The following is an 18,078-nucleotide window of genomic DNA, read 5'->3' as shown; positions in this document are numbered from 1 at the left end:
GCACGACGTGTAGACGATTTATTCTACAACATGACTTAAGTCTTGATTAGGGTTGGTATTGATAGATAAGATACACAATTTCTCGAGGAGAGTGGTTATATGATAGCAAGTTAAGCTGAAGAAGCAATGCTCCAGGCACCACTCAGCGGGGCAATCCCATTAAACTCATGAGGTAACCAAAATTTGCTCTATCTGAAAGCGCCAATTCAAACACCAGAATAGTACATCAGAATACAACACTGGCTATGCTGGCCAAACAGAATGGGCGGTGAATATGCTATTGCCTATGATGAAAAAATGATAGTGAGAATGATGTCATCAGTATATATCAAACTAACTGAAGTCTCTTGCTATTCCCCAAAAAGCATCTGGGTGTACGTATAGTTCAAACTCTGAGGGTTAACGCGGGTAAACTCTTTCGGTTGGTGTAGTTCCGCCTTGTAACCTAATCCAACGTCAGCGCCAGGGCTAAACGATTTGAAAATTAAGTAACATCTCAACATACTGGATGAAGGGGAATTGAAGTCACTCTGTATGCTTAAGATGAACCTCCTCGCTCTGACACTGTTGCTCAGTAGTTGCTGATTCAAAGGCTTATTCCAGTTTTGTTTCAAGGGGCTATTGCCTTGATTGACAATCTTGAAGTGGGTGGCGATGATGTCTGCGATATGCTTGTTCTGTTCGCAATATTCGGATGGGGTTCTTTTCAGGGGCCACTACAGAAACCGATGTCAGTAACCGACATTGCAAGCCCGAAGCTTGAGCGTTCCGGGGCGCCAAAAAGCCGCTGGGCCTCAATAGCCTTTATTCCGTAAAGTCTGCCGAGATAAGCAAGAGTTGCCCCATGGAATACTTACGGCAGCAGCACCTCGACTTCTCGTCTCATGATCCCACGCCCTCATATTCCACGTGTCCCTTTCTAAGCTGTGCAGAAGGATGAAGGAAGCCAGAAAAATGGAGCACCACTGGTCTCGATGACGTTTGAAAATGGCGACCTGCAGTTTCTCTAATATCTCCTTCTCGATCTCGTCCATGCGTTTTTCAAATGCCCTGTCGAGCTCTTGGTTGACTAGTCGTGGTAATAGCGTAATTCCATTCCAATATCCAGGTAGCTGCAGTGGATACATTCTGATGAGATGGCCTCCGCTCTCTACTCTCCATGGGTAGGTGAAGAAAATAGCCTGGATAGCCCAGAAGCGGAGGGCTAGGCGGACCATCTCTAGCTAATACTTGAGTTAGCTTACGTCAAGAAAAGGGTTTCTAGACCAATAGCACGTACGCCTTCTATCCTGGAACTTTCATCTTCATAATCTATCTGCGTTACAGCGAAGAGGAGAATGTGATGGAGGAGACTGTTATTCACTGAGCTCAGAGACTCTCTGAGAATCATATCACATGCTAGTCTTTCACAATAATGGTCGATTTTCTCTGCGGTGAGCGTGCCATTTCGGAGGGCGAAAGACGTACTTCTCGCTTTAGGGTATATCATGCCCGCCTCGAGGCCACGAAATATCGTGTGGGTGAGCGCATTCTCATTCCGAGCAACGTAGTGTTGGAGTTCAAGCTCTAGCTGCGTGTCAAAGCCATTCGATATTTTGATTACGATCGGCTCCAAGTGAGGATCTCGCCAGCTATAGCCAACGATGTTATTGAGCAGTGTTGATATCCGCGTCTTATAAAGGTCTTAACCATGTGTTTAGCCGAACTACAATTTCACCAATTTGACGTTGGAGAGAACTTACCGTGGAATACGAGACGAGATTCTTTGAAATCGGCCTTGATACAGAGCTGTCGGTATATCGGCGATTTCGCACATGCGTCACAACAGTTTTCATCGCCGGTGCACCGTAGGAATGTTAGCCCACATTACTCAATTTTTCTCGGTGTCGTACTTTTTTCTTAGCAATTGCACAATGAGAGCAACTGAATCCCCGCTCACTTGGCCGCCCACGTCGTAGATTTGGGGCATCACCATTGCCACCAGTAGACGGTAGACGGCGCCTCGGCGCCAGGCTGCGCCTCTTGTCAATGCGACTGGTCTTGCGAGATAGTGGTGCTCTGGAAGGTCCGCCTGATGAAATTCGAAGTGAAATGTCGAGGCTATTACTTAGAAGGCCCTGACTAGCTATCAACTGCTCTTCTTGCTGCAAGTCCGAGCCGACATCTTGCGTGGTGATCTTCATCGTCTCGTGAGATTGCATGGAAACCCCTTGTTCGAGGCATGCCCTCATATCATCGCGAGTCGAATCCAGTGCCTGGATTAGATGGTGGTCAGCAAGATCGGCGGGGCCAGGGTCGTTCGCAATGCACACCTTCGACAAAGGAGCGGGAAAATCTGGCTGCAGCGATTCCCTCTGCACAATTCGATCAATATTATCTTGTGCTATAGCCTGGATAGATGCCCAAGCCTCTTGCTTAGAGAAGGGTTCCGCGGTTCTTGTGAGTGATGATACGATGTCCTCAATCGTGCGAGCAAGTCCCACCCTGGAAGCACTGAGAGCGCTGAGAGAAGTATCCCTTCTGGCCCGTTCTCCAATTATGTCAGATGAGCCATCATTATCTGAGCTCGTGGGGGTTTGCCCTCCAAGGCTGCTTGTGCTGGGAGGGGTAGGCTCGAAGGAAGAGTGGCTTGGCTCGCGCTCGCTCCATTGGCCTTCCCAACTCGAATCTAACCGAACCATCGTGGTGTCAATGGAAACACGTAACTCGTTCATGCTGCATTCTAAGCTCCGCTTGAAGACGATGTCGTTGTCCTAGGAGTGGCGGCGTCGCACAACCATTTATCATTGCCGGTTGCGGGATAACAGCGCACGGTTCTGCTTCTGGGCCTGTTGGGGAAGGTCTGGAGTGATCGGAGGCGTCTTGGTCCGCTCGACCCGTGGCTTACCTCCCACGTCAGATAGTCGTCCAGCCTACAGCCCACCCTGCGTCTTCTTAATGCAGCCACGATATGCCGAACGGACCATCTTGGCATGTATGCGAGCCGATTGGGAGCCAGAGCCGAGCTGCTGAGAATTGTCAGACTGCCCATCATCCGGGACGTTTATAACGCACAGGTAATCAACCGGGTGCGAATCAAATGAGGGGGCGCTTTATCGGTTCAGGTCTGACCGGTGGCAGGCCGCGACCCCCCCTGGCAGCTCGTCGCCTACTGGCCCGACGGCCCCAAGTCGCAAGCCCTCGGTCGCGATTTTCTATGCAAACCCCATCCAGGCCAATGGTCGCCACTGTCTGGTGCCAGCTTCACACCCTCTCACGCCTTTGTGAGAATTTCAGGCGCCGCGATTGGAGTTTCTCGAAATGGCCGTTCATCAAATTCCTCTGCGCCACGTGTATAAGATTTTGCGGAGAGCCGGCAAACCTGAGGCTCTGCTTGCAGAGTCATGAGGGTTCTTTGATATGAAGAGCTGAACGCCCGAGTGCTTTCCGTATAAGTGGCTCCGACCAACCTGAGTGTTGGGGCTGCACAATGTCATGAGATCAAGCCTAAACCACATACTCTCACCTGTATCCAACCACGTCAGCAACAATAGGTTGTCATGGAAGACATTAATACGTTCAACAGCTTGGGCACACTCAGTCAAGCCAACCAAATCCTCCAGGGTCGCCTGGCAGTCCTCGGTGAAAGGAAAGACCTCCATGAGCTCAAGTAGGTAACTTCTAGATCGACGAGAACAGGATTGACCACTATGCACAGGGACATCTTCGAACGCTATGATATAGCGTCGGAAGTGGGACTCAGTCTCCTACATAAACACTTTACAATCGAAGAAGGGGAGATGGTAGTTGAGTTTGGACATGTGTCTACACCCTGGCCTGTGCCTCGCAGCGGCAAAGTGGCAGGCGGCCATGTAGTCCCCAGGTCGTGGCGGTTCATGAATGGAAAGCTAGTGCCTTACGAATTCGGCTTTAATCATCCTGCGCAGTCCGAGTATAGGGAGTATGACCTGCCGACGGGCTTTGTGGAAGAAGTGGCTACGTTCTTAGCCGACACCAACCTCGAAGATGTTCTTGGTATCTGCGCCATTGGCAACGCTGAAATTGAGGGTCGCATTGAGCTGAATAGAGGCCGAGTGAACTTTACTGTTCCTCCAAGCAAGCCCGAGGACATGGACGTGAGATTGGTACCAGAACACGCGCCGTCGGTGTGGGCATTCGACTGCAAAACGGGATTGAACGATACAACCATGACTCTCGCGCGAGTTTGCTGGGTTTGTCCTAAGCACTAACAATAGCGCATACCTGGAAGGATTTGGCCATTGTGGATATGTACACGCAAGCATCAGGTGCTGTAGGAAAGGGGAACAAACTACATACATCTTGTGCACAGTATATATACAAGACACTCTATTGCATTGTATGTGTAGCTATCCTATTTGTTATCCTATTTGTACTGTAGATGATCCGACGCCTCCGAGCCGAGCTGGTATGTGTTGCGTGTTATTCTTCCCTTCCACTCTTGAGAGGGTTCGAACACATTCGCATACTAGGACCGACCGGGAAAATGAATAAATAAAGATCCCAAGATATAGTCTAGGAATCTTTGTTTTCTCGCGCCGTCGACTTGGCGGCCGGCAGTCGGATGCACATAAGCGTCTTGGCACGAGATGTTGCACATGGCAGGTCCCGAAACCTACACAGTATGTTGGTAATTATGTCTATTGATAGGTACATGTAAGATGGTAAGCAGAGAATTCGAGGATATTTTATGATTAGTTCCGTGCGCAGCTGAAATTGTAACTGGCATATCAAATGCTGATCCATCCATGCGCCGTGCGGACCCAAATATTGTAGAAAGGAACAGTGGTGTATCTCATCCCTGGTCTCAGCGTGTAGAGGAGACTTACACTAACCACTCAACGTGTTTTCCTCGCAATACATGGAAATAAATTGGTTGCAACTTCGCCTGGGCTACGTCACTGGCTTACTAGCGAGCGGACTCCTGCTGACACCACATCCGTCTCTGAATCACACCATCTGCATGAACCTGTTCTTAACTAATCGATCGGCTGAGGCACTGCCCTACTGAAATGAGAGGCTAGCGCGGAATCGACGGTATGCCCGGATGTTACCGGTAGACTGTAACTACCAATGGCCAAGCTTTCTACCCGCCCACTATAAGCGTCTTATCCTAGCGACCCCGGATCTTGGCTTACGGTGTATCTGTAAATAGCATAGGAATGTGCACTACTGCCTGGTTTGAGGGTGCTTACACTAGCAGAGTCGACCTCTTTGAGGCAAAGGTTTGCAACGTGCTGGTTCTAGCACCCTAGCTAGGAGTAATACATTGGTGTAAAGGATCATCAAGGTGTACTAGTGACTGTTCCTACTGATGTGAATCTACTAATTTTGGGCTAGGATGGACAGGGGGAAGAGAGAGAAAGAAAGGGGACGAGCGAGTATTTGAATCGCAGCGGCGCTCTCAAAGCAAGCTGCTCAGTTGTTTCGCTGTAGACTCTCAGCAGCCCCTAATAAGTGCCTTGTCAACCTTTCAAGATGAAGTTCTCCGATATTGTCTCTAGCCTAGCTCTTGCTGGAGCCGCTGTCGCCTCTTGTAAGCCAGGCCAGCATCCTACTACCACTGTTGCTGGCGTGGAGGTCATCGACACTCCGATCGTCAGGGCAGCACGACAGTTTGTCGAGGAGTATTACAAGGAATACCAACCCTACTTGACCGAACACCTCTATCGGACATGGCTTTTCGGTGCTGCTGCCATCAACAACAATGCCACTTTGAAGGCTGAACTGGACCTCGAAGTTCACGCTGTGGGTAGTCTTCTCCACGATTTGGGCTGGGACAGTGAGTTCCTCCGTTTGGCTACTTCTTTTTCAATACAGTCGATCACTAACCACGTCAAGTCAAACCTCATTCCCCCTACGTCACTGCGGAATACAGCTTTGAGATCGATAGCGGTCGCTTCGCGATGGAATGGATCAAGAACTGGACCGCCACCAACGGAGGCGCAGAAAAGTGGGATGAGCTTCGTCTCCAGAAAGTGAACATTGGCATCATGCTGCAGACATTTGTTGGTTCCCAAGATTTCGTGTTTCAAGACTCCTATTGGATTACGAGATCTGTCGGTTTCGAATTCCCAGGCCCAGAGTCGGAGTTGATCGGAGCGGAGAACTACGATAACATCTGGAAAGCTTACTCCAACAGTACATGTAAGGTGCCCCCAAATCCACTTTCTTCATGTTCTAGCCACTTGTGGAGATGAAAAACGCCTGAAAGAGCGATAAGCTTGTTTCCCATGCACACAATGCAGAGTATACCCGCTCCTGATTACTGACTCCTTTGTAGTGTTCCGCGGTACGAACTTTACATTCACGAACATGGCGGTCTATAAGCCCGCCGCTACGTACACCACTTTCATCGCCGACTTCGGCAAGGCATTTATTTCGGGATACGATAACAGCAAGAACTCGTTGTTCGCACTTATCCAGAGTGGACTTGAGCAGGAGGTTGACCTATACCCCAACGTATCCTTCGTGCAGAAGATCCCCCCGAACAACGCCAACCCACTCGAATAAGCTCCAACCAAGCCTCACTCTGCTTTCCCGATAGCCTATAAGACTATTAGAATGTTCTGATACGGTTTTAATCTTACATTGGGTGATTAATTTTGCGCCAAATTGTAATTTGATTTATATCTGTAGCCTATTCTGCTAAATGTACATGTGTCATCTCATATGTTATGAATATCCTGATATGCCTCGGTAAGCGAACGCATAGGTCTAGAATGCTTCACCACAGTACGTGCGTTATAATACAACACAGCTATTTGTGGGAAGCCAGCAAATCTCGCCCCGCTCTTCTAAATGTCGGAAAACCCCTTTCTATAGTCTTCTTAGATTCGTGGAATTCCGCTAGTGGAACTCCATTTGTGACCTCATACTGCTGTGCAGATTCCCGAACCTGTTCGTAGACGATCTCAATCCTATCAAAGTCGGCATCCGTTGTGCCTCGCCAGCGAGTCATCGTTTTCAACTGGGCAAGGCCGGCTCTACATAAGGACCTTCTAGGATCGAAGTCACTGCCAGCTTGGTTGCTTAGCAACTTATCCATTGCCTTCGTCCTGAAATAGTCCGCCACTGTCCTGTGTAAGAAGCCCACCTCGTAACACCAAAACTCTGGCTCATCGTGATGCTGTTGCACATAGATCAAGTCTTTGCACTGTGCAATCAGCTGGTGCCTCTTTTCATGCAATAGAATAGTGATAGTATCTTCTGTTAAGACTCCGTTTTGCATCACAAGGGCATAATGTGGATCCAGATCCTCCTCATCTAAGAATGAGATCATAAGCACAGGCAATGTTTCCTGCGCTTGAACCATTACCAAAAAGATTCGTGCTGTGTTCTCTCTGTATACTTCTTCGATGTTGTTGAGCATCAGTTCGAAGTATCTTTCTAGATCAGACGGTAGCAAACTGAGCCGCCGATTCAAGATGCCTATTCCATCGCCGTTATTCAGACCGCGGAGGAGGGATCTAAGAACAAGATCTACCCAGAGAAAGACCCCTTGCGCTTTACTAGTCACCCCGGCTATTAACTTCTCAGTTTCGATCTCATCCCTAGCCTTTAGTCTCTGATAATAAAGGTTTCCGTCTAATAAATCACGGACGTACAGCTCTATGTCGTTAATCGTAAGGTCTTGCATGAATAGCTTCCAAGGGCTGTCCTCAAAGGGAACTAGAAAGTCTATCCACGGCCGGGAAGCTACACAGATTTTGATATATGACGATCGACAGATATTCATGAGATAACTGATAAATTGAGAATGGTCACCTTGGTATTCATCCAATCCATCGATGAAGAGGCATAGGCGAATAGGCAAGTCTTCAGAAGAGACGACCTTTTCCATGCAAGACGCCAGTTCTTCAAGCGTCCAAGGCTCTAAGTGACCGAGATCAGTACACCGATGAGGACAAAAGATTGGCACCAGCTCAGGGGCCTGTAAGAATATGCTTGCTAGCAAAGTTCTGAAAAGACCCTCTTGTGATTTTTGCATAGCTGTACCACTGCTCCAGAAGAAATGTGAGGCGATCATGAGGCGATGGCCATGTGCCCATGCTTGAAGCATTGACTTTGTTTTCTCATGAGATGCCAAGTATTTCATGAGCGTTGACTTGCCAGAGCCAGCTTTTCCGCTGATCCAATATGGTTGGTTCACGTAGTTGGCCGTAACGGGACACTGGAGCCAAGATGCGAAATTGACCAAGTTGTCGGGTGACAAGACCCATTCAAACGTCTTTTGATGAGCTACAGGGATGATTGATTTGCGTTCGGTAATTCTGGGGAAGTGCAGACTCTTGATAACTCTTCTGATCTTGGCCTGGTCTTGATTCGCTTTCAGAAACAGTTCCCACCTAGCAGCCAAGTCCGCGAACGCAGTGGAACCATCTTCTTTCCATGATCGGTCCTTGAGTATCTGCATCATTTGATTTGCCAAATCGTCAATCTTTTGGTTGGTGTGGAGAATATCACTTGACGACGCATGACTGTTTGCCTTTTCGCTACCATCGAATCAGTACGGAGGTTCCCCAAGATAATGACGCTTTTTCTGGTTGGTATACCTAAGGGTGATGATCATGTGAGCGCAAATTTGATCGCGCAGCTTGAATATTCTGCTTTCTAGTTCTCTCATGTCTAAAACTTTTCTGTCGATTCTTAGAGCCTGAACGAAACTCCAAAAGACCCGATGCCTGGTTCTCTTGAGTTTAAGATCCCGAAGCATTGATTTTAGTTCGTTCGAAAGAGTTAGACACGCCTCTGTGAGCTTTATTAGGCCCATATTTGCTGAACTGGCGTGTTTCTCGTTCGACTTGAGCTTTTGACCCATCCATTCCAAGTCGATCAGTGCATCCTCCAATTCACCATTCTCGAGTGGTTTGCCATCATCGCTCCGGTATATTTCGGTCGCACGCTTAACAATACGAGCACCGTAGTCTACGAATTGCAGGATATTTGCCGTTAAACCTATCGCTGCAATTCCGTCCATTCCGACGCCTATGTTATAATAAGCGTGTTGTTGTCAGGCTACTCTGCGCGTTTTGCAGCCAAAGGTCAATAGAGGAGGGGTCAAACCCAACTCGATATCATGGACTAATGCGGGGCGCAGCAACAGTCTAGAACGGCTACTGGATGGCTTTGTCTGTGGCTTAGTCTATGGCTAGTCTTGTCAGCAATAGTCTTCAGCTCACCAAGCTTAGGATGTGCACCCCTTTTTAGGCAATCCGCACATTATAAAGTCGCACTTTGGTAAGATTAAAAAGATACCCGAACAAAATCACCCCTATATAGCACCGGAGAGCTACGCTGTTCAAGTAAAACTGATAAAAGGTAGATAAGGGTTAGGATTTGTAGCTAGCTATACATGCAATCCCATACCAGCTAGAGGCTGTTGAGTACCACGGGTACTGGCAGTGCCTTGATCAAAGAGGCCTAAACTCAAATTAACAAGATATGGTCATATAAAGTAAGCTCAAGAAACAACCTGTCACAAATGCTTATTAGATGTTGATATGTAGCCCCGCTCATATGCATAACCACTAAATATATAGACCTTGATATGACCATTAGATCCCTCTAGGATACATATCTAGACAGTAAGATGGAGCGACCCGATGACACATGAAACAAGAAAGTAGGCTGCCTACAAAAGGGTTAGATTGAGAATGCGAAGCATAAATGGAAGAACTCACAGCGGCCATAGCAAACGGCAAAGAAATGTCAACCGTTTCCTCTGAAATGCTAATTGAATATAGAGCTCCCATCAATGGCATCCCTATTAAACTACCTATCGTTGACGTGGTCGAAGTCGCTGCAAAAAGACGGCCGGACAAGGACCTATCAACTTTGGACGCGAGAAATGCGCGGAGGCTGACAGTGGCGCCAGACCCCAATGTCATTATACAGAACCCAACAACCAGAGTCGAGAGGTTTGAGGAAACTGCTATCGAGATCGCACCGGCACAAAGCAGCAGCGTGCTGGAGGATGAAATGATCAGATCTCGAGTAAACGACCCATACTTCAGCCCTCTGGAAATGAAAGAACTGGCCGTCGGTAGAAGCACGAAGAAAACGAACGATGATACGATGGCCCTAAGAGAGAAAATGAGTCCAGCCTAGCATATTCACTTTAGTAATATGCACTGCAGTCGATTTGTTTACAGACTTACCCGAGCCATTGATTCGTTGAATCTCCAAGATATCCAGGGTATGAGGAAGTTGTTTGAGTCTCGGGCCAAGGAGATGAGAAAGAACGAGCCGAAAGTAATGCCATATATCGCCATCGTGGAGCGTATGAAAGGTCTTTCGGAATCATTGGAATCGGCGCTAATACTACGCAATAGGGGTTGCTCTTCGCTGTCACCAGGTCGAGACACTTCGGCTTCTGAGTCTATATCATCGATCTCTATCGAAAGCTGTAATGGATCATGCTGAAGCAATATTGTCGGCACAAACATGAGCGCGAAACTTAGAGTAGCTACTAAGAACGGTATGCTAATGTGGTTTTCCATGGTCAATGTTCCTAGTGCAGGGCCTATGAGATCTGCGATACCAGATATCGCTTCCATTATAGAGAACGCAGGAGTCCTGTATTACTTGTCAGAAGATCTGCTGAGCTCACTTTTGGAAAGCTGGACACCGACCGTTGACTAGCCGTTATCCTTTGGTTGATAGCGGCAAAAATAAGGGCGCCAGATGCCCAAGGACCACCTCCGATAAAGATGAATACTGGGGCAATGTATAGAGTCCATGTCGGCAAATGGATGAAGACAGCTAAGGCATCTCAGCCAATGTACACTGAATTAGACGTCGGACATACCGACAAGGGGCAACCAGCCCCAGTATAAGATTGTACTGATGATGTTCAGAACTAAGGCCACTTTCATCCCCCTTTTATCTGCAAGGAGACCCATTGGAATCTGCATGAGAGTTGCTAAAAGTGGTTCAGCATTTATGACCCTTTATCTCCTAGCTGGTGATAGACTAACCAGCAAAAATTGAGCATGTCGACAATACTGTTAGCATTAGGCCAAGTCGCATTTGCACTTCCTGAATCTTGCAGTCCCGTTGTGTTAAACTGCCGCCATTCTCATCATAGTACTCTCGACAAACGACTATCTCCAATAACCTAGGAGACGGCGCTCCTAAAACCGCGCAACCGAACTCGACAAGGAACATAAGGATTGTGCAAAGCCAGAAGTCGGCTGTGAACCATCCATGCCGGATTTGGCGAATGAAAGATATGTCTGCCATCTTGGATTATACGACTACTGGAAAATGCTAGGCAGAAATGCCGGTTGAGGTCATGCTATCTCGGACGCGATGATGCGACAAAGAGACGGGGGATTATAGAAGTCGCAAGCCTCCAAAGCTAGAGAGGCAGACGTGACATTTGGAGGCCATCAATGTTGACAAGCCGACATATCTCTTGATAGGTACACGTAGGAAACTTGGGTAGTAAGTCGCAATCTTACTCCTCGAGGGAGACGCGATGATTCATCGGTGCTGAGTCAAACAATGCAGCCCAACTGTAACCCGTATAGCAGAGTGAGGCGACCCAGAAGCGGGAGAAGAGCATCTGCCGGGGAGCCAGCTTGTTCTGCGACAAATGGGACACTACAGGGGACACCTCACTGACGTCGGGTATCCGACCAGGGCTGTTTGTTCACTTGTAGGCAGGCAGGCAGGCAGCGTTGATGAGGGGTTCGTTTGCGAGACACGGCCAAATTCAGCCAACGAAGCTGATCACAGAGATTCTAGGGTGAACAGAGCATGATGTGACGCGTGATGTCACTCCATGTCTTTCTCCCTCTCTCCTCTCTACGTATTGTCTCGACGGACACGGGTGGGAGACATTGGCTCTGATTCGAGTGGGGTCTTCATTCCACGCGGTCCGAAGGGGGTGCAGGAGTGGTGAGTCTGTGTGGTCTTGCTTCTCCAACTGATTTTCGTGTCGATGACCTGCAGACACTGTTGGGGGTGTGTTTCTTGGCACGCTCGGCAACCCCAATCAGGCAACACGTATTGCTGCTTTTAACCTTGAACCCTGGCCAGAACATTCGACTTTGAGTTGCTATGTTGATATTTGGCCCATCCAAGAATGGCAGCTCAGAGTACCTACTAGGTCGCAGGGGGTGGCTCAGTTTCGGCGGAACCTAGCGTCTACCAGACATGATAGTATCGGCATACTATGATTTTCATCCTGCTGCCTTGAACCATGCTGATAAACAGAGACTCCGGGGCTTCTACAAGCCGCCGATAAATCGCGCGAGAGGGGTAACCTATACATGTGGCGTATGGCGGTGAATACTCCTCTCAATGGCTGTGGCTGAAACATTCCATGTATATGTTGGCAGTATGAAGTGTGTACAGACAACTATGGTATGAAAGTGGCGTGCCATTGTTGCGTACTTAGGCAGCTAAATTATGTTGGAAGAGCAATTCCAACGTACAAGCATGGGAAGGGTAGATCAGCGTAATGCCAGCTTAAACGTCAAGTAAGATGATAGAGGAATAATAGTTAGTGAGAATGAATGAGAATGACATAGCATTCACCCTTTAGGTTAGTATAATCAACAACTAATTCGAAACATGAATTACAATATCTTCGAATCTTCATCATCTAAACGGTTTCGATAGACTGTGCTGATATATGTATATTCCAGTGTGGTTTATGATCATAGCTTAGATCTCATTTGTTACATCAGTAGACCAAACGTGAGAAAAATTTAGTTTATATCATCTCAGAGTTTCTCAAAGAACATCAATGATCATTCTCTTCAAAACACTCAACGTTGATCGTATTCGTATCGTTATCTACCCCCAGTGCGTCTATAGATCACGGACTTGGTAATCTGGGAGAACGGCAGCCTGCAGGTGACGCTCACAAATCAATTTGAGGCTGACTTATGACAATACCTGGTAGTAAAAGCCATGAAATATACTAAATACGTGGTTCCAGCACTGAAAGTCCAAGAAACCATTGTGTCATATCTTTACTCGTTCCTGTGAAAGTTGAAAATTAGGTATCCATATCCATAAGACGCGCTCATGCATGTAAAATAAATATATCGTAATGCCGTGTAGGGTGATAAGATTAATTGGGCAAGATTCGTGGTGGGATGCTGTACAACAGCGGATGCGGGAATCCGTATGCCTCCTGAACAATCGGCTCAGTGTTGGTATGAGACATGCATGTCGGTGTGCTGGGTTGGTGGAAAAGCCTGTGTAACGAGACTTCTATACTTGAGACTGGTCCGTGGTGGGGTTCCATCCCATTGTCGTGTCTTTCTTATGAAAATCTTACACAATGTGCTAGAAAGTCTGACCTGGGCCCGGGATGGTGACCGTTCCGGCCTAGTTAAGCGTTGAGATGGTTGATTATAGTTTCTATTATTATCATTCGTTTTGAATATAAACAATGGTTAATTGCTAGGCCCAGACGAAAGTTAGTAGTAACTTTCCATCTTTCGTATTGCAGGCTTAGCTTTTGTAACTCCTCCCTTAAGGAGCAGGAGATTACGGGGCGCGCTATAAATTTGGCCATATGCTAATTTCATTAAACACGAGTTGCCAACGCCGATGTCTCTCACTGATGACTCGCCTGGAGTATAATTAGCTGGCTTACTGCCAGTTTGATTGTAGATTTACGATTCAAGCGCACAACGCTGTACTCACAACTTTCCCAAAGAATGTAATACCCAGCTTGCCCAAGGGCGGTTCAATACGGAAGTCCAGAAAGAACATCAATAAGTAATCCTAAACCAAATAATCTTTGATTCTATATAGAGGATCTGCTACATTCAACGAAGTGCAAATAAGTTACATGTGAAAAGCTTAATTTGAATGCTGGCGAGACTTTGCTAGATCAAAGGCGCTGGCAGATTGAACGCAGTCAAGCCCGAACGAAAGTCTTCACATGGAACACGGCGAGCCACGTCGAGGAATTGCATTCTCCTGAAAGCGTTAGCCAGATTTGCTAGTTAGCTTCTCAAATGGGTTCCCGTGGCAGAGTTTTCGTGTCGTGGATACGGATTAGCGTTGGTTGCATGATGACGACTCCATATTAGGAGCACCTACTGGTCTCGAACTACATGCGTGCCGTCCAAGGAAACTATAGCACTTGATCCTTGTTTGGAATATTCTAGTAAGCGTTCCATAACATCTGATAGTTATCCTAACAATGCGTGGCATTGTCGACCTATTAATGGTATATCAGTCCTGTTTCCATCGCCGACTGTCGATGTCGGCTTCAGGGAAATCAAAGATGGGTTGTCTATTGTACTAATCCAAGTTATCTGTGTTCATGCAACTTTATAACCTAGCTTACTCTTCGTTATATTCATGGGACAAGCCAAGTATGTTGTATATTTCAACTTTGCATTTATCAACTCTATGTCCAACGAAACATGTTTTGGGTATAATCCAATAAGCCCACACCAGACACAGCAACCTAACTTAACTGAGACATTTGCTTACTCCGGCCGAGCCGGCCACAGAAATTTGTTTAACTTTTCTGAAGAGAGAAAGTCCCTGTTTTGAATGTAGGGTCTGTGACGTACGGGTCAGAGTGGCCAGAAGAAAACCGTGAAAAATGACAAAAAAAAGGGGGTGAACAGTCTCCTCGTGTAATACATGTCTCTTTTATGTTAGAATTCTATTTGCCAACAAGGTTCCTGTCGGTGCTAGAAACAAGGTACTTTCGAGATTAGCCTAACTAATAATTTAAAAAGAGCAGCCAGATTAATGGCTACTATACGAAGATTAAACAGGAAGGTAGAGGCATCGAGCTGTTGTAGCACATGGCTACCAGATGATTCCAATACTTGCTTTGGCAATGCCATAGTGCCTGCATCCCACATACACCACTCCAGTACTTATTTGGAATAACTGCACATAACAGTGACTCACAAGCAATGCCACACTAATTCAGACAATTATGGTATTATACGCGGAGCTCCCTTGGGAACAGGCTATATGTTCTCAATTTGAACTACATCCGCTGAGCTCAAGTATCATTCTTTTAATCCACGCCGGTAAATGATTCGTGATCCATATCCAGCACGTTCCGTCGTAATCCGTGTCGGATAGCAACGAGGCCGCGTTTAATCTTGCGCGAGTTTCTTGTCGCTGGCGCCAGGGATTCTGGTGCTCAGGTCGCCGAGGGGAAGACTGAAAGGCATATCGACTGACGCGAACATCAAGCTGAATAGAATCCACCAACTGGCTGCAGTACAGACGAAGGAAGCAGCTCCGGCACCCTGTAAAGGCATCAGCTATAAATCTTACGAGATCAAGTTGATTGATAAGTCAAAGAAAACGTACCTCGAGCAAATTCGCAGCAAATCCACCGTTGCCAGTGTAATCCAGAGCAAGGGCCCAGTATGCTCCCGTAATCAAACCGAATGCAATAAGGAGAGTGAGGAAGACAATAACAAAGGCAATATTTGTCCTTATGGAGCATGCAAGGTACATGAAGCACAGGATTCCCATGGAAAGTGTGACGAAGCCTACACTGTGGTCAGCCCCTTATTACGTTCTGTATAATGACCTGGGATTAAACCTACCAAAACTAGCATTGAATCCCGTAGTTTCGAGTCCTTCAGCGATCGATTCGGCGTCCGGAGGTGCGTAGGCAGCGTAGGCATTGAGCTGGGGAAGCAAGAGGCCTCCGTAACTTAACCAGAAGGCACCGAAAGAAACGAAGACGACCGATGGGAATGTGTTGCCCAGGAAAAATTCGAGGATACCACCCAGTGTCATGAGAACGCCGCCGAAGTAGAGGAAAAAGGGACTGATTTGTTTATGTTAGATCTTTGGCATAATTTGCGAGTCGTGAGGGATCTCTGGGGTGCTCGAAAATCGCTGTGTTAACTTACATGCTAGCGGCACCGCTACCACCAGCGCCCCTCCATCCCATAAGATCAGCTGCAAGAGGACCGATAGAGATAACATGGCCAGTCAATCCGCTGCGTTTTGTCAGTTCTGTTGTCGTGGTTGGCGGATGAGTAGGAATTGGCCACTAACATCGCGGTTGGGTTTCCGAAAGTTTGCCTCAAATTTCCCTTGACATTATTCTGAGGCGACAGGTACAGTTTCTCAAAGAGTGCCGGCGAGATCGAGATGCTTCCTGCTGTCTTGATCTTGTTCATGGCAAGATCAGGGCTTATGTTTTCATGAAGGTGCTCATGCTTGGAGCCGTTGGTGTCGAATGAGCTGCCGTTCTCCATTTTGTCTGAATCTTCTGGTCCGATCTGATCCGAAGCCAAAGTCTAATATTACACGATTGTCACGAGAAGTCAATTGGGGTTATCTTAGGCAGCGGACAGGGCTTATATTATAAGTTGCAGCTTGGACCACCCTATTTCTTCATTCCCTTTCCCCGGAGGAAGTCATAGTTTGTGGCACCCTAAACGACGATCAGCAGGGATCATTTTGCTGGGGAAAGAATCTAGTCCAGAGAGCTAGGAAGAGCTAGCTACTAGGTTGGGGAATTCTCCAACATAACTTGACGCAGCTTCTCTACGTGTAAGATGACAACAGGGTTCATAGTGCGGAGAGATCGATTCGAGACTAGGTACCGGGGCCGGCGTGTCCGGGGTAACGCTGGCTTTACTTTTTACTTGTTGGTCTACTCACTATTCTAGTCTAAGTGTCACCATCCAGCGGCTGACGACCAGCGATGTGGGGAAAGGGGGGATAGTGTTCAACTTCTGGACTAGCCAGACCTAGGACCGTCTGACACCACGAGAAATGTGGGCTGTGAGGAATGGCTAGCTTCCCTTCGACCGACACAACAAGAGAACGTGCTGACTGCGATTTTCACATCGAACAACATCCCTTCCTCCAGGGTCAAGAGGGTTTGGTGAGGAGATATTGCACTAGGTTGACGGGACATCTGCTTAGTTATAGACTTAGCGCTGGCGCTACAATAGCTAGTTCATGAGGAGGCGCACTCATTCTTAACGAATTAGACGTCAATTTCTAAGATGTAATTGCATCTACATGAAGATCTCCCTTCTGGGGTCTTGCGGAGGTCAAGCTTTTGGCGCATTCTGCTTCTCCAATCATTAAGCATTCTACATGGCATCTGACACATATAAGGACACGATCTCCTACGTAGTAAAAGAAGAAGAATCGGACGAACGGCAACTTTCCAATGGCTTTTGTCTATAAAACTAGCGTCACTTGAATATCACCAAGTTTGCGTTCCATTGTTCCTCTTGCTACAGCTTCTCAAGCTCTCCCCATGGGGAACATGCAAGTCCTTAATCTAGTCACATGATGGCCTTGGTAGATTATACTAAGAAGATGCCAGAAATGATACGTGTGGGTAAGTGTAGAGTACTAGGCATACTTGTGGGTCCAAATCAAACTAGTCATTGCCGCTGGAACAGCTCTGTGAGCCTGATGTATTGTAATTAACGTTCGTAAGTATATCAAGCTAAATGCTTGATATTTGCTTCGAGTTGTGATGACACTTTATTGGTTTGGTTTGATCATACCTCTCCAAGGGAAATACTGAAACCAACCGAGGAGCAGTATATGCTTCGGTATGCTAACAATGAATACGAGACATATAAATATCCTTTAAAGAAAACTCATTGCAGTTTCATAAGGGGCAGAACTCGCTTTAAAAGCCTTTTCTCGCAGACAAGATTGCTCATATACTAGTTGCTATAAGGCTGAATCGTTATTCATTGGCTACGCAGAAAGGGGACGTGGTAGTAGTATTTCCTTGCGCAAGTGGGTGATAGTGCAATGGAAACAGCCTATTAAATGGCCCTGTGGGTGACTAGTTGTGATAATTCCTCTTACCTCATTCCATTTCATCATGCATGTGGGAGATTTTTCACAGCCTATGCCTCAACCCGCTCAGCCCAACGTACCGGCCAATATATATTTGATGTCAGATTATGGTATTGGCGTAGGGTAGCGTTAGGGTAGTTGGTCCTTGGGAAATTAGCTCACTCATTGAAGAAATTCAAGTAGTGCTCACCTCAGCCCCGATTAGTGACATCTTCTCTCTTGATGGAGCTACTGAGCTTCTAGGCCTCTCAGCCTAGATGT

At 47.1% G+C, this 18,078-nt stretch overlaps 6 protein-coding genes across 6 annotated transcripts; 2 read left to right on the top strand and 4 right to left on the bottom strand.

The window, feature by feature from the left end:
- Positions 1–350: 350 nt before the first annotated feature.
- On the bottom strand, positions 351–2,714 carry F5B22DRAFT_634544 (uncharacterized protein; the record flags this gene model as incomplete). The annotated part of the gene is made up of 6 exons (XM_047976992.1): positions 351–445; positions 506–716; positions 858–1,223; positions 1,280–1,683; positions 1,743–1,788; positions 1,893–2,714. 6 exons carry the CDS (start codon positions 2,712–2,714, stop codon positions 351–353), a joined length of 1,944 nt encoding a protein of 647 aa, XP_047833670.1.
- A 413-nt stretch (positions 2,715–3,127) lies between these two features.
- F5B22DRAFT_545960 (uncharacterized protein) lies at positions 3,128–4,702 on the top strand. The gene is made up of 2 exons (XM_047972897.1): positions 3,128–3,649; positions 3,698–4,702. Exons 1-2 carry the CDS (start codon positions 3,540–3,542, stop codon positions 4,227–4,229), a joined length of 642 nt encoding a protein of 213 aa, XP_047833669.1. The 5' UTR covers positions 3,128–3,539; the 3' UTR covers positions 4,230–4,702.
- Positions 4,703–5,220: 518 nt separating this feature from the next.
- Positions 5,221–6,616, top strand: F5B22DRAFT_595773 (uncharacterized protein). The gene is made up of 3 exons (XM_047974173.1): positions 5,221–5,800; positions 5,860–6,165; positions 6,302–6,616. Exons 1-3 carry the CDS (start codon positions 5,497–5,499, stop codon positions 6,529–6,531), a joined length of 840 nt encoding a protein of 279 aa, XP_047833668.1. The 5' UTR covers positions 5,221–5,496; the 3' UTR covers positions 6,532–6,616.
- Positions 6,617–6,654: 38 nt separating this feature from the next.
- F5B22DRAFT_545879 (uncharacterized protein) lies at positions 6,655–9,247 on the bottom strand. Its single transcript, XM_047972896.1, has 2 exons — positions 8,574–9,247; positions 6,655–8,513 (listed from the first exon to the last, which is right to left on the bottom strand). Exons 1-2 carry the CDS (start codon positions 8,996–8,998, stop codon positions 6,779–6,781), a joined length of 2,160 nt encoding a protein of 719 aa, XP_047833667.1. The 5' UTR covers positions 8,999–9,247; the 3' UTR covers positions 6,655–6,778.
- A 351-nt stretch (positions 9,248–9,598) lies between these two features.
- F5B22DRAFT_661983 (major facilitator superfamily domain-containing protein) lies at positions 9,599–11,966 on the bottom strand (the record flags this gene model as incomplete). Its single annotated transcript, XM_047980406.1, has 6 exons — positions 10,998–11,966; positions 10,829–10,942; positions 10,653–10,782; positions 10,179–10,596; positions 9,702–10,124; positions 9,599–9,652 (listed from the first exon to the last, which is right to left on the bottom strand). Exons 1-6 carry the CDS (start codon positions 11,260–11,262, stop codon positions 9,599–9,601), a joined length of 1,404 nt encoding a protein of 467 aa, XP_047833666.1. The 5' UTR covers positions 11,263–11,966.
- Positions 11,967–14,389: 2,423 nt separating this feature from the next.
- F5B22DRAFT_595765 (GPR1/FUN34/YaaH-class plasma membrane protein) lies at positions 14,390–16,666 on the bottom strand. Its single transcript, XM_047974172.1, has 5 exons — positions 16,036–16,666; positions 15,888–15,977; positions 15,576–15,802; positions 15,334–15,518; positions 14,390–15,269 (listed from the first exon to the last, which is right to left on the bottom strand). The coding sequence occupies exons 1-5, from the start codon at positions 16,236–16,238 to the stop codon at positions 15,114–15,116; spliced, it is 861 nt and encodes a 286-aa protein (XP_047833665.1). The 5' UTR covers positions 16,239–16,666; the 3' UTR covers positions 14,390–15,113.
- Between the last annotated feature and the right edge of the window lie 1,412 nt (positions 16,667–18,078).

The sequence above is a fragment of the Xylaria bambusicola genome (assembly GCF_022495145.1).
Source record: "Xylaria bambusicola strain CBS 139988 unplaced genomic scaffold F5B22scaffold_8, whole genome shotgun sequence".
NCBI classification, from domain to species: domain Eukaryota; kingdom Fungi; phylum Ascomycota; class Sordariomycetes; order Xylariales; family Xylariaceae; genus Xylaria; species Xylaria bambusicola.
Note: the sequence above shows the minus strand (reverse complement) of the source record. Positions and strands in the feature narration are given on the sequence as shown.

Bases quoted from the DNA above. Each gene is read 5' to 3' on its own strand.
- F5B22DRAFT_545960 (XM_047972897.1), top strand. From the start codon at position 3,540: ATGGAAGACATTAATACGTTCAACAGCTTGGGCACACTCAGTCAAGCC. The intron at 3,650-3,697 runs GTAGGTAACTTC...CACTATGCACAG, and splicing joins AAAGACCTCCATGAGCTCAA to GGACATCTTCGAACGCTATG.
- F5B22DRAFT_595773 (XM_047974173.1), top strand. From the start codon at position 5,497: ATGAAGTTCTCCGATATTGTCTCTAGCCTAGCTCTTGCTGGAGCCGCT. The intron at 5,801-5,859 runs GTGAGTTCCTCC...AACCACGTCAAG, and splicing joins CCACGATTTGGGCTGGGACA to TCAAACCTCATTCCCCCTAC. The intron at 6,166-6,301 runs GTAAGGTGCCCC...ACTCCTTTGTAG, and splicing joins AGCTTACTCCAACAGTACAT to TGTTCCGCGGTACGAACTTT.
- F5B22DRAFT_545879 (XM_047972896.1), bottom strand. From the start codon at position 8,998: ATGGACGGAATTGCAGCGATAGGTTTAACGGCAAATATCCTGCAATTC. The intron at 8,514-8,573 runs GTATACCAACCA...ATTCGATGGTAG, and splicing joins CACATGATCATCACCCTTAG to CGAAAAGGCAAACAGTCATG.
- F5B22DRAFT_595765 (XM_047974172.1), bottom strand. From the start codon at position 16,238: ATGGAGAACGGCAGCTCATTCGACACCAACGGCTCCAAGCATGAGCAC. The intron at 15,519-15,575 runs GTAGGTTTAATC...ACCACAGTGTAG, and splicing joins GGGATTCAATGCTAGTTTTG to GCTTCGTCACACTTTCCATG. The intron at 15,270-15,333 runs GTACGTTTTCTT...ATGCCTTTACAG, and splicing joins TTGCTGCGAATTTGCTCGAG to GGTGCCGGAGCTGCTTCCTT.